Source organism: Octopus bimaculoides, chromosome 2, assembly GCF_001194135.2.
Source record: "Octopus bimaculoides isolate UCB-OBI-ISO-001 chromosome 2, ASM119413v2, whole genome shotgun sequence".
NCBI lineage: Eukaryota > Metazoa > Mollusca > Cephalopoda > Octopoda > Octopodidae > Octopus > Octopus bimaculoides.
Genome location: NC_068982.1, coordinates 36,438,742 through 36,452,353, shown reverse-complemented (window position 1 = coordinate 36,452,353; position 13,612 = coordinate 36,438,742). Strand labels below are relative to the sequence as shown.

The 13,612-nt window shown below is 32.4% G+C and overlaps 1 protein-coding gene across 1 annotated transcript in view; it reads left to right on the top strand.

Annotated features, from left to right (window-relative positions):
* The window catches only part of LOC106878775 (catalase), a 49,062-nt gene that overhangs the window by 26,815 nt on the left and 8,635 nt on the right, over nucleotides 1-13,612 (top strand). The window contains exons 7-11 of the mRNA XM_014928104.2: nucleotides 2,384-2,575; nucleotides 3,857-4,009; nucleotides 6,166-6,304; nucleotides 8,248-8,399; nucleotides 12,235-12,402. Of these exons, the coding sequence (XP_014783590.1) occupies nucleotides 2,384-2,575; nucleotides 3,857-4,009; nucleotides 6,166-6,304; nucleotides 8,248-8,399; nucleotides 12,235-12,402 (804 nt within the window). The remainder of the gene's footprint in view (nucleotides 1-2,383; nucleotides 2,576-3,856; nucleotides 4,010-6,165; nucleotides 6,305-8,247; nucleotides 8,400-12,234; nucleotides 12,403-13,612) is intronic.

Here is a 13,612-nt window from a genome sequence, read left to right as displayed (position 1 = left end):
CTTCAACCACATCAATGTCGCCGAAATAGCTTGTGGTCTGTGCGTACGAGTAGATGTAATCGCCTTACCTCGGTTTTTCTTTCGTCGACTGCGAGTCTGTCTTGCAGTATCCAATTCTTGAAGCTTGCCCCGACCCAAAGAACACCAGGAATAGCAGCTGCTTCTCCCAAACCTAGACCGTCACTAGACACGTCTTGTCCTGTCCGTGACCCCGATCGAGGCTCCCTCTGCCCTTTTTCCTCTTCCGGTCAACTCGCCCTTCCGGTCAGCCTCCCCAGACACTGATGTCATACCACACAATGATGAAATACACCATACATAGCCAATGAGAAAGCCTCTATCTCTTTGTTCACAGCACTGAAAATAATAGCCAGATTCCCTCAGATCACATTCTTATCATCTCAAGAGACATTAAACAACATAATCCTAAATAATTCTAAAAAGCCTGGATGGTCAAGACTGGAATGCCTTTGATCATTCCAGTCTGCTGAATTAGGGCTGACCTGGGACTAAACAACAATAATGAGACTGCAAGGGAGCCTCTACAGATAGTTTGACATGCTAAAATAGCAGCAAAATTTTCTTCAAATTACACTCTACCATCTAGAATAATGTAGTCCTAATATTGAATGTTTAAAAAAAGGATGAGATGCACAAGGCCTGAACACCTTTGACTATAAATCTAGTTAATCAGGACTGCCTTGGTGCTAACAATGACAACAACCTATCAATAAAACACAACCACTCCTTATTTTGTTTGGTACCACACTGTAATATTATTTCCAACTGTCTGATTCACTGATATTACCTTCATTACAGACCGAGATATTTTTCTCATAGGAGAGACGTACCAAATTTTGAACAACTATTCAATGATGCAACTTTAAATTTACTATTCTATGTAAACTGTGTTAATAATTGCTTGAAATTCATGTAAACTACCCAGTCATTTAGTAATTAGTAAGGATCAAATTTTCATATAAATGCTATTATTACATTTTCAATTGTGCAATGTTCAAATGAAATCTTTTTTTATATCTATTTCTACTGATTTAAAAAAATAATATCATTATTATTATTATTATCATTGCTTCTTATTGATTGGTTGTAAAATATTTCAATGTACGACAGTCTGATATCGTCTTTTCCTAACATCTTTGACTTTTTTTTCTGACATTCTCCATAGGAAAATGTCATGAGTGGCACCAAATTATCTTCGTCATGACATGTATTTAAATATAATTAGATGGCAAATTTGTTCTTCATTCTCAGCATTTATTATCTAATTTTTAAGGCTGAAAGCAATTTTATATACAAAATGTAATATATACATATATTTAATTTTAATGATTTCCAAGTTATTTTAATGCCATTTATTAAATCTAAGTTACTGTTTAATAGTTTCAACTTCTTGAAATTTTATTTTATATTTCATTGGTTATTATTGTGTTGAGTCAAAAGTTTTGCAATACTTTGGTTATTTGCTTTATTCAAGTTACAACAAAAGCAGTCTAGAAGTCAAAGGTGAGGCCATCATGTTGCACTATTGAAGTCATCTTTCTGCCAGTTCTTTGACCCCTTGCTGATACCAGTTCTTGCCCTTCTAGGCGAAGAACTCCTTCACTGAAGTTTCCACCTACTCTTGGCTAATGAAAAAGTGAGCCATGGATCAGAACAAGTAATAATCTGAAGGGGATAATTTTCTGCAATCTTAACATGCATATGCTGTGGTTAAGCAAGGGATAGCTTCCAGAACCTATCACCAAACCTGGGTATTTCAAATACAGGGTGAAGCTCTGCATCTGGTGGAATTAATGAGGGGATAATTCACTATGAGTTCATTCCAGACAGGCAAACCATTAATACCAATCTGTACTCCAAACAGCTGCAGCAGGTATATACCATTGTGCAGCAAAAACATCTGGCATTGGTTAACAGAAAGCAAGCTCTACTGCAGCATGACAATACAAGACCTCCTACCACTCAAGCAACCCAAAATAAACTCCAGAAATTTCAAGGAATTGAATTGATGCTACACCCAGCATACAGTCCAGACCTGCTCCTTCAGATTACTTGTTCTGATCTATGGCTCACTTCCTGCACTCACAACACTTCACCAACCAAGAGGAGGTGAAAGCTTCAATGAAGGGCAAGAACTGATATCAGTGTGGGATCAAAGAACTGGCAGAAGGTGGCTTCCAACAGTGCAACATAATGGCCTCTACTTTGAATGCTTGGTTGCTTTTGTTGTAACTTGAAGTTACCAAAATATTGCAAAACTATTGATTCAGCACAATATTTCTTTTATAAATTAGTTCAGATTGAATATCATTGTTCTTATACTCTTCCTTTTTCTTTTATCCAAATTACCAAACTATATTAGACAAATCAAGGTATAAAGAATTTAATGGCTGATGAAGCAGCCAATCTGACAGCAAGTGACCCAGATTATGCCATCAGAGACTTACACAATGCAATTGAGACTGGTAATTTCCCATCATGGACTCTGTACATTCAAGTGATGACATTTAAAGAAGCTGAAAACTTCCGATGGAACCCATTTGATTTAACTAAAGTAAGGAATTTTCTTTGTCTATATATATCATTGCTTCTTCAGTTATTATTTTCGTTTCTGAAAATTTCCTCTGGAATATTTTTTTATTAATCTCTGAATTTATTTTTTAACAAAGATTCTCTTCTGTCGAGAATACTAGTATGAGTCAGCTCTAAACTTAGTTATATTAATGTTTATTTATAGAAAAAGACCATAAACAATACAATAAACTTTCATGTACAATTAAGTTCCATTAACCCTTTAGCATTTAAACTAGCCATACCCTGCCAAAATATTCTACCCATTTTATGTTCAAACAAGCCAGATCCAGTTTCTCACACCTACCCAACAATTTCATTCTAAAAATCTCAAAGCTACAAGATAATGCATGATTAATTCAAAGCCATGTGAATAAATAAGCATTACTTTTGATAGAATAATGTGAATGCTAAAGGGTTAAAATATTTTCCAGTAGTTCTGCAGACATGATTGTCTGACACATTTTTGTGTTTCGTCAATTTTTTTTTCACCTAAACACCATCACTGGTTGCCAATATTATTCCAGTGCTCCTATTTTGTAACTTACATATCTACTTACATATCATCCATTGTGGAGGCTCATGACCTATTGGTTAGGGTGTTGCACTCATGATCATAATATTATGGGTTCGATTCCCAGACTAAGTGGTGCATTGTGTTCTTGAGCAAAATATTTCATTTCAAGTTGCTCAGCAATTGCTTTGACATTTGACATACGGCATGCCATGCACCTGTAAAGGTAATGCTGATATGATGGAGGGAGTGAGCTTATGTGCAGCACAAACATTTAATCACTGTAAACAAATGTTCTGTGCAGGTTGTTAAAGGAAGAAATTGCAAAATCATATTTCTTGGACCAATAGACTATCATTAAAATACTGTCCATACATTAGATAAAATATCTTTCAAAGTTAATAAGGGTAGCCTGAGGTTATCCTTATTAACTTTGTGAAGTGTAAAAAGAAAGTATGTAATTCTCATATTGTACTGTGAACTTAAAATAGTAAAGTGCTTGAAAAGAGGTAAAATTCAGAACAATTGTGTGTGAATATAACATAGATCCTTAGACAATTTATGACATTAAGAAATAATAGGACATATTAATTTCTGTGTTTGGTTGATTCAGAGATAAGTAAAGATGTTGCTGTGTGCCAAAAACATCAAAGGTTTCAGAATTAGGTACAATGTTATTTCAATGATTTTGTGAAAATTGATCCAAGAGAATGCCATTATTTTTTTGTTTTGTTTTCCTGAATAATTTAGATCTGGCCCCATAGTGAGTATCCACTAATACCTGTTGGACGCATGGTTCTTGACACCAATCCCAAAAATTATTTTGCTGAAGTTGAACAGATTGCTTTCTCACCTGCACATATGATTCCAGGAATAGAACCAAGCCCAGATAAAATGTTACAGGTAAGTAGCCTCCATTAAGAAGATATAACTTATCTCAGAGAATTTTAAAGTTTTTTTATGTTAAGCAAATAAAGAATAACCATATATATATATTGTTACTTAACCCCTGGTCAGCCCTGATTGAGCAGATCTCAGCAAAACAATATTTTTATGTTGTGTATAGTAGTAATAAAGTCATTAATTTTAGGCTTTTGACAATTTTCTGGAAGCATCTTTTGTCTCCTCCATAGCTAGTTCAAAACTCCTGAGAATTGAATGAACTCTGGTTCCAACAAATCTTCTAACACCTATTTCTACAGGAAGGCATATTGCCTCCCATCCATTGTTTTCACAGAGTTCAACCAAGTCCTTTATTTTCTGTCTTTCCTGAGAAAAGTGTCTTCAATATTCACTTCCCAGAAAACTGTCAGCTCTACCATCTTTGCCACCTTTCTTTCTTTGCACCATATGACAAGATCAGGTCTTTTGATGGTAAAAAGTGGGATATTTACCATCAAGGTCAACATAGACCTCCTCATTCTTCTTCCTTACAGTGGCTGACTTGTAGCATTCACCTTCCTTGTGAAACTTTGTCTTACCATGCTCCACTATTGAAAAACAAAAACCCAGTTTTTAGTGTTTAGAAAGCCAATAGGATGCAATTACTACTTCTTAACCATTTTCATAATGACCAGATATAGTTTCACTATTAAACTGCTATGATGTATATAGTTGCTGCATAAAGAAAGACTGAGAGTCCAGGGATAATTTATGAGACATGAGCAACCTTTTTTGAGAAACAGGCTGCATGAGACATGACTTAGCATCAGTCAGGCCACACTACTATAATAATTCAAGGTAATTTTTTGTGGGCATGCCATTCAGAAAGTCTTGCAGGATGCAGTTTGCCCATAGCTGGTTTATACTTTCTTGTTATGTTGACTAAGAAAAACTGTATTATATGGTAATGATGTTAAAAGAAGCTAGGAACAAAAATGATGCCGTTAGCTTCCAACTGAGTTAATGTCAGAGAACGGAAATTCGTCTTGTATCACTTGTCTTTAATTCTATTCTTTTTACATTTTTAGGAGATTGGATAAATTAGCTGATTAAAGAGTAGTTTTTCAACAACTATTTTATTTGCAATATGATAAGGACTAAATACTACTTGTATGGATAGTAATAACATCAATCTTCCCCATTTTTTCATAATTATATTTGCAATGAAATAAAAATTACTTTTACAATACAAGACTAATATGTTTAAATTCTCTACTAAAATATGTTAACTTCATTAGTCTATATTTAAGAAAAGTAATTTAGTGGGAATATATGTTAATTGGATTTTTCAACATTCGTGTCATTATAATTAAATAACTAATTTCAAATCATATGTGATGTATTTAGAATTTTCATTCTCCATTTACTATATTTTGATCAAAGCCAAATTATATATGTATGCTTCTTTAATTTCATTATCTGCAATATTCTCTTATTTTCAATTTTTAAAAACAATTTATTCTATCATGTTTAAATTCATATACGTGTATGTGTGTGTGCATATATATATACATATATATATATGGAAAAAAGACAAAAGTAGAAAATGCTAAAATACTTTTATAAAAGACATTTCAGTATCGGTTTCGATCCTTGAGATCTTTTCAACAGTAAATATGGATAATAAATTTTGGAAAAATTAAATTTTGGCAAATTTAAATGAAAAGTCTTTTTAAAAACATATTTGTGTAGTATTCAAATACCAGGGGCATTTTTCTTGTTTCTGAATGTCTCTGTTTCACTTGTTAACTCTTGTGGGTTCGAGGTCATTGTGAATTCTTGGCTAAGAAGAAGAATTCACAACAACCTCGAACCCACAAGAGTTAACAAGTGAAACAGAGACAGACAGAAACAAGAAAAATGCCCCTGGTATTTGAATACTACACAAATATGTTTTTAAAAAGACTTTTCATTTGAATTTGCCAAAACCGGTACTGAAATGTTTTTTATAAAAGTATTTTAGCATTTTCTACTTTGTCTTTTTTCCATATATATATATATCTACTCGTGTGTTCCTCTTCAACCTTTTACATATATATATATATATATATAGTTCTGTTTTATTTAATTTTATATAAAATTATGTAATTCAATACTTTTTTGTCACATCATTAAAGGGTCGCCTGTATTCCTACTCTGACACTCATCGGCATCGCTTAGGTTCTAACTATCTCCAGCTACCAGTCAATTGTCCTTTTAGAAGCCGTTTAGCCAACTATCAAAGGGACGGACCTCAGTGTGTAACTGACAACCAAGTTAAGTAGTTTCATATCTTAACTAATATTATTATTATCATTATTATTACTATTATTATTACTAAAATATATAAAGTGGCAAACTAGCAGAATCGTCAACACACCGGGTGAAATGCTTAGCGGTATTTCGTCTGCCATTACGTTCTGAGTTCAAATTCCGCCAAGGTCAACTTTGCCTTTCATTCTTTCGGGGTTGATAAATTAAGTACCAGCTGCGTACTGGGGTCAATGTAATCAACTTAATCCCTTCCCCAAAAATGTGAGGCTTTGTGCTTCCAGTAGAAAGGATTATTAATAAAAGAAATCATTATTATTATTATTACTATTTCAAGGGTTGTAGATTGACAGAATACTTTGTGGTAATTTGTTCTGGCTCTTTACATTGTGAGTTCAAATCTTGCCATTGTCAACTTTGCCTTTCATCCTTCTGAGGTCTATAAAATAAAGTACCAGCCAAGTACTGGGGCTAATATAACTGGCGGATTCCCTCCTCTTAAGTCTGAAGTCTTATACCTATGCTAGAAACAATTATTTTGACTATTTTGTGTGTGTGTGTTTAAGATGTTTGTGATGTGTGTGTAGAATATACAAATTTTATATTATCAATGTAGCCACTTACTATATGACAAGACACTACATAAATGGAAAGGTAAAAAATTAATGAAATGATTGATTTAGTAATTAAATGTAATGCCTAATTGAAAACCAATATTTGAAATGGGTTAAATTTGCAAACAGCTATTGAGGTAAAAAAAAAAAGCACTTTTATTTCAAAAATAATTAAAATGTGAATCAAATATAAATAAAATACTTTAGAGAAAAAAGCTTGCTTGAAATTTTTAATACATCATAATCATTGTTCATTGATTTTGTCAAATGTGTCTTTAAAAAGTCATTAAGCCTTTAGCATTCAGATAACTCTATCAAATGCAATGCTTATTTATTCACATTGTTTCGAATTAATCATGCGTTATAGCTTCAAAATTTAGATGATGTAATTGTTCATTTTTATAATGATATTGTAGGTGTGAGAGGCAAGATCTAAGCAATTTGGACACAAAATGGGTTAGAATATTTGGGCCAGATATGGTCAGCTTAAATGCTAAAGGGTCAGAGTTCTACCAGTAAGATGTTTTTAGAACTTTCTAGATGGAGTCCATTTTTCTCTAGCTTGAATCTTTGAGCCTTTTGATAATAGTAGATTTTTTTATAGGGCTCCTTCCTAGATGATAAGATATAGATATTTATAAATAACCTTCTATCTCAATATCAACAACTGATTTATGAATTCACTTAGGCTGATTTATGAATTCACTTACGTCACACCATTGGCAAATAAACTCTGTTCATTTTTTTTCAAGCAGATGGAGTGTGTAGGGTAAAATCAAAATTGAACTACCTTTCTATTAAAATATGAAGACATTAGAAGGGAAAGATGTTGACTGTCTCAACCAAAAAATATTAAGTACTGCTTGACTTGAATGATCTAATGAGGATCTTATGTTTTCTGGTGTACATTATAATTATAGTTATGAAAGAAACTTGTGTGTGTGTATTTGTATCTCCTTTTCTTGACATTGTGTGATTGTTATAAATAAATGTCAGTTGTTTCCAATAGTCTATGAAAACATATCTGACTATGGGGAAATATTACCTTACTTGGAAACAGGTAAGAGTTAACAAAAGGAAGGACATCTGGTCATAGAAAATCTCAGTAAGCTCCACCTGAGCCATGCAAGCATGGAAAAGTGGACATTAAAACAATGAGAATGATGGTGGATTGTCTTACTATAATCTGTTCACTTCATCTCAATTAAAATCAGTTCTAAGTACACTGATATTGTACACACTAATAGTTTTCAGTAAATGTTTCTACAGACAAAGCTTTAAAACTTAATTTGCAATATTTATATATGAAAATCAATTCATTGTTTATTTACACAGGAGGAGCTCCTAATTATTACCCTAACAGTTTTTCTGGCCCTGTTGATGATACTCAATACGTGGAGAAGCCATTTTTAGCTTCTGGAGATGTTCAGCGTTACAATACTGAAGACACTGACAACTATTCTCAAGTTGAAACATTTTGGCTGAAGGTTAGTCACATTTATATATTAAAAGAACATTAAAAAAATAAAAACAATGAAATTAAAATATTATAGTACACACACTAAGATAATACCACTAATTTTAAGTTTCCATAGAGTGAAGTAGAAATTATTAATTCAAACTACTTATAAACAAAGTATAAACAAGGTGGTATGATAATTGTCAAAACAAAAATATTTGTTTCTTCAAATTTAAGCCTGTTTGTATAGAGGTATTGGTTTAGAGTTGATTATCTTATCATTGTTATCTCTAATATGGATCTAGATTGTTTGAAATAACACCAGAAAACATTAGAGCACTTGATGTTTGTTTATTTAATTATCTATTTATTTGTTTATTTTGTTTATTGTCTCAGAGACATTAAACTGGGACTAGAAAATGACTTGAAATTAAGGATGGCAGTAACTGACTGCAAAAAAAAAAAAAAAGCTTGTGGCAATGTAAATATGCTGTAAAAGCTAATAAGAACTGGGTGAATAAATGTCACAGTGGCATGAGTTAACAGAAACAGAGGTGAAGTAATAAATATTTATAACAAGCATATTAAGGCTGACCCAAAAACAGCTAAAGAGAACTGACCTTCAGTGAAGCAATGTGAAGAAACGCTATCACTCATACTTGTCTAGACCATGACAGCTAAAAAGGATAATTGTCGTCATCATCATGATCATCATCAACTTCATCATCATCCATTTTAGAGTCATCTTCCATGTTGGCAGGGATTGGATTTCCATTTATATTTTTAATATTTTACTTTTTATCTTTGCTTGCATCAATGAGTGGCCTTTGCAAATGCATTTTTTCCCGTTATGAATTGTTAAAGGACAAACTTTAAAGCTGGATTTCTTTCATAAATGCCAATCTTTGGCTTTACCTAAGAATTTTATCTATTTTTAAGACAAGGAAATAAGGAAACACCTTTTGCAGAGTTTGAGTTCTGACCTTTAGTACTTTAGTCCAGCATTTGAACGATTTAATAATTTGATTATAATTATAATATTTCTGAACTTAAAATTACCACTGATACTGAGTACACATTCTTTGCTAATAACTAATGACAAGTGAATTGTTTTGGCGGAATTTGAGCTCAGGCTCTTTCTAGTCTCGGTTCAAACATGGAGGTGAAGAGTGAGGAAAAATATGTAAGGTGATGTCAATGAATGAAAACAACAAGAAAAGATGTTGTATTGTCGTACATAGATTGTTTAAGGATTTCTAATATTTCGTGGGGTGGGGAATACCTCTTTGCAGAAAGTAAAATGGAAATAATCAAAGAGTTTGGAGAACTGTAATCGGCTGAACATCTGTTGGTCTGCCAATAACAATAACATTCTCTGAATGACCTACCAGTTGTAACTCTTTTATTATTTCCTTTTTCCTATTTGAACAGAAGAATTTTTTTCCCAAAATACTATAGGATCATTAAACAACCTATGTAAGGGGAATACAATATCTTTTCTCTTTATTTTCATTCTTTGACATTACACACTTTTCCTGGCTCTTCACCTCCCCTGCTCAAAGGTCTTTTCAAACATTCTTACACACACGCGCACGCACACACACACACACACACACACACACACATTATATATAGAGAGAGAGAAAGAGAGAGAAGTTGGGGAAGAAATTCAATATTACATGTTCACTTTAGTCTGCATTTCCCAATGTCTGCTTGAATACATCTGTCAAAAACTTTTCTCTAAATCAAATCAACTAAATAATTGCTTGCTTTGTTTCTGTTTCATTCAGTATTGCATAAATAGTTCTGGAATGTGGCATCTGAATTATTTGTCTAGGATATGATCTCAGATGCACTGGCTGTACTTATTATAATCTATATTTCAGCTTCAGTATTTAATCTCTGAAATTGATATAAATTCTCTTTCCTTGTACATAAACCTTATTTTTGTTACATTTGAAAATAGTTAAGGCTAGATTTTGTTTTTGTTTTTTTTTTTTCTTCTAATAAGTTAGTCAGAAGAAAAGGGTCAATGTTTATGACCATTCCAGACTGGTGTGATCGACAATGATGTTCAACCATTGTTGGTCAATGTTAGCAGGGAAAAAATGAAAAGAAAAAAAAAACAAGCTTTGATGGGTGAAGGAATTTCAGAGGTTTTTAAGGAAGAAAGACTGAAAGATTGGGTGAAGAGTTTAGGATGAGACACTGTGATGTTGATAGAAGAAGAAGAGACAAGCAGGCTGGGTGGACCTTTGTGGAAAAATGTCATCAAGGATGACATTTTTCATATGTAATCTGGCCTATTATTTCTATTATTTCTTAAAAGTCTTGTTTTTTGTTGGTTTAGTTTTTTTTAATATTTTATATAGTTATTCACTCTTACTGATGTTACTATGATCCAATGGTCCATATTGTTGGTAATTGGGTTGTGTGACATATATTCTCATTTTTGTTGCTATTCTATTCCATTATTCATGCTAAAATGTGTAGCCATTTTGTCTCTAATAGAAATCTCTATTATTATTAAATTGAATTCAAATTCTACAAAATCTGTTGTACTTTTTATTCTAATAGTAGAGGTCAATAAAATAGAAACTAGTCAGACTTTTAACTAAATGTATTGTTTCCTCTCTGTTTGTGAAATACACTGACTATGTGTTTCCTTTAATTTTGAAAATATACTAGAATTCGGAAAGATTCATTGAAATAACTAAATCTGTTATTATTAAGCTGATATTTATAGCAAAACTTGATAAATTATTAACGAAAGCTTTTAATTTAAATATGAACACTTTAACACCATAAGTTTTAAGTCATAGAAATCAAGAGCAGTTTCAGCTGGTACATAAAGCATTAAACCATGAGCTACCCTGTTCTTAATGTTAAAAAAGGGATTGTCAAATGTTTAAAATATCAAACAAAGACATTTAAAATCATTTTATTAACTTATAGAGAAGAAATGAGTTGCCAGAAAAATACAATCCTGAATAAAGCTTACAGTCATTATTAGGCATAAAGTAGATGTTGAATTAAACATCATGTTACTGCTTAATATAAGGGTCTTTCTGAAGAAGTTCAGAAATTCTGCGATATATTCAATATTAAAAATAACACTACACTTTACAGATCCCTTATCAAAGTTACACCTATCCAAGAATGGCTAAATAAAACAAAAAAATGCATTTCTAAAATCCTGTTTATTTGCAGTAAGACCTATAAGAGAGAAATTAGGCAATCTCTGAAGCTCAGATTATGGAGATAGAAGAAAGCCTTAATGAAAAATGAAACATCTTGGTCAGGAACGGCAGAACATATATATATATATATATATATATAGCACAAGCAAGGAAATTGATAGAGATCTACAGGAGAAACTTAGATAACTCAGAGAAGCTATATTACTATAGTCTAGAAATAAAGTTTTCTATTTTGAATTCACGCTGGCACTTATCCAAGAATAAAGCATTTAGTGATGGTCAGAGATGTGAATATTGAAAGATCTTTCATCTCCAGAGGCAAATTTTATAGTCTGGGAAATGATCTTCAAAAATATAACACACTTTTGTCTTTAATGAGCACAAACTTTTACAAATTAACTAATATGTGTTCATAACTAAAGAAATTACCTACAAGATAGCATAACTTCATATGAAATTGATAAATAAGGGAGATTACCTCTTACAGAAATGTTGATTTCATTTTTCTCTTTCTTCAATCACTTTTATTCTTTTTCTTTTTTTTAGTATTGAAGAACTTAGTTGCTATTTCTGAGTTTCATGTAATATATTTTATCTATAGAACAACTAGATGTACTGTCAATGATTGCAACAGATAAAAAAATTTTCTGAAATTATTTTTAGGTATTGTCACCTGCTGAACGTTATAGACTTGTGGAGAACATTGCTAATCATTTGATTGATGCCCAAGAGTTTATTCAAAAGCGTGCTGTGCACAATTTTGGACAAGTGAATTCAGAATTTGGCCAAACGCTACGAGCCAAACTGGACAGTTTGAAGTCTTCGAAAGATGTAAGTAAAACTGAAAAACAGTTGTTTTTATTTCCAAAATCAAATATTTGTAAATAGTGAGAAATAGTTTCTTTGTGTGTTTAAAGTGAGTGGGCTGTACTTGAAAATGATTGTTGGAATTATACTGTGTAACATGATTTTTGTCCTTGAGTAGTAACTGTTATTTTCTATTTGCTTGCCCCTAGAAAGTATGAAAAATGACTGTTTCCTTCAAACTCCAACAAATCCCTCTCAACTTATGACTATAATGCTCTGCCACTACTCCTGCTCATGATCAGTGATGTACATATTGTCAGCCACTTAGAAACACGCTCAAGTGGTTATGGTCAAATAACTGACAAGCAAAACTGTATTATTGAGCAGAATATTTGCTATAACAGTATTTCTGCTTCAGTAACTCAGTGCTGAATCTGTCTGAAATGTAATGGAAAATAGGTCAGTTTCTAAATATTAATGTCCAGCTCTATATTTAAGAGATGCGGAATTATGTACATTATTTACATTTGACAGATATTTGTCCTCATCTTGTTTGTTGTTAACACATTTCAGTTGATATGCCCTCCAGCCTTCATCATGTGTCTTGGGGAAATTTTGAACCTGGGTTCTCATTCCTAAGGTATTTTTCCATGTTATTATTATTATTATTATTATTATTCAGGTCACTGCCTGGAATTGAACTTGGAATCTTGGGGTTAGTAGCCCGTGTTCTTAACCACTATGCCATATGACCTGAATAATAATAATAATAACATGGAAAAATACCTTAGGAATGAGAACCCAGGTTCAAAATTTCCCCAAGACACCTGATGAAGGCTGAAAGGTATATCTACCGAAACATTGTGTTAACAACAAACAAGATGAAGACAAATATCCGTCAAATGTAAATAATGTATTAATGTCCAGGTCACAAAAGTAAAGTTTTAAGGGAATAGTAGTAATTTCCTTAGATTTCTAGATAGAAGTAAATAGGAAATAACACTTAACATAGACAAAAAAAAAATTTTAATCTTGTTACACAGTATTATTTGTGATAGAATAAAAAAAAATTGATAATACTTTGTTAAGTCCCTTTATATTATGAGTTTAAACCGTGCTGTGATCATTTTTGCTCCTCTCCAGGCATTGCTGGATTTACAGGGGTGGCAAAGGTGCAATTGCCTTGGGTCCCCGGTCAGTGCCCCCCACATACACACCGACAATACCCCCCCCC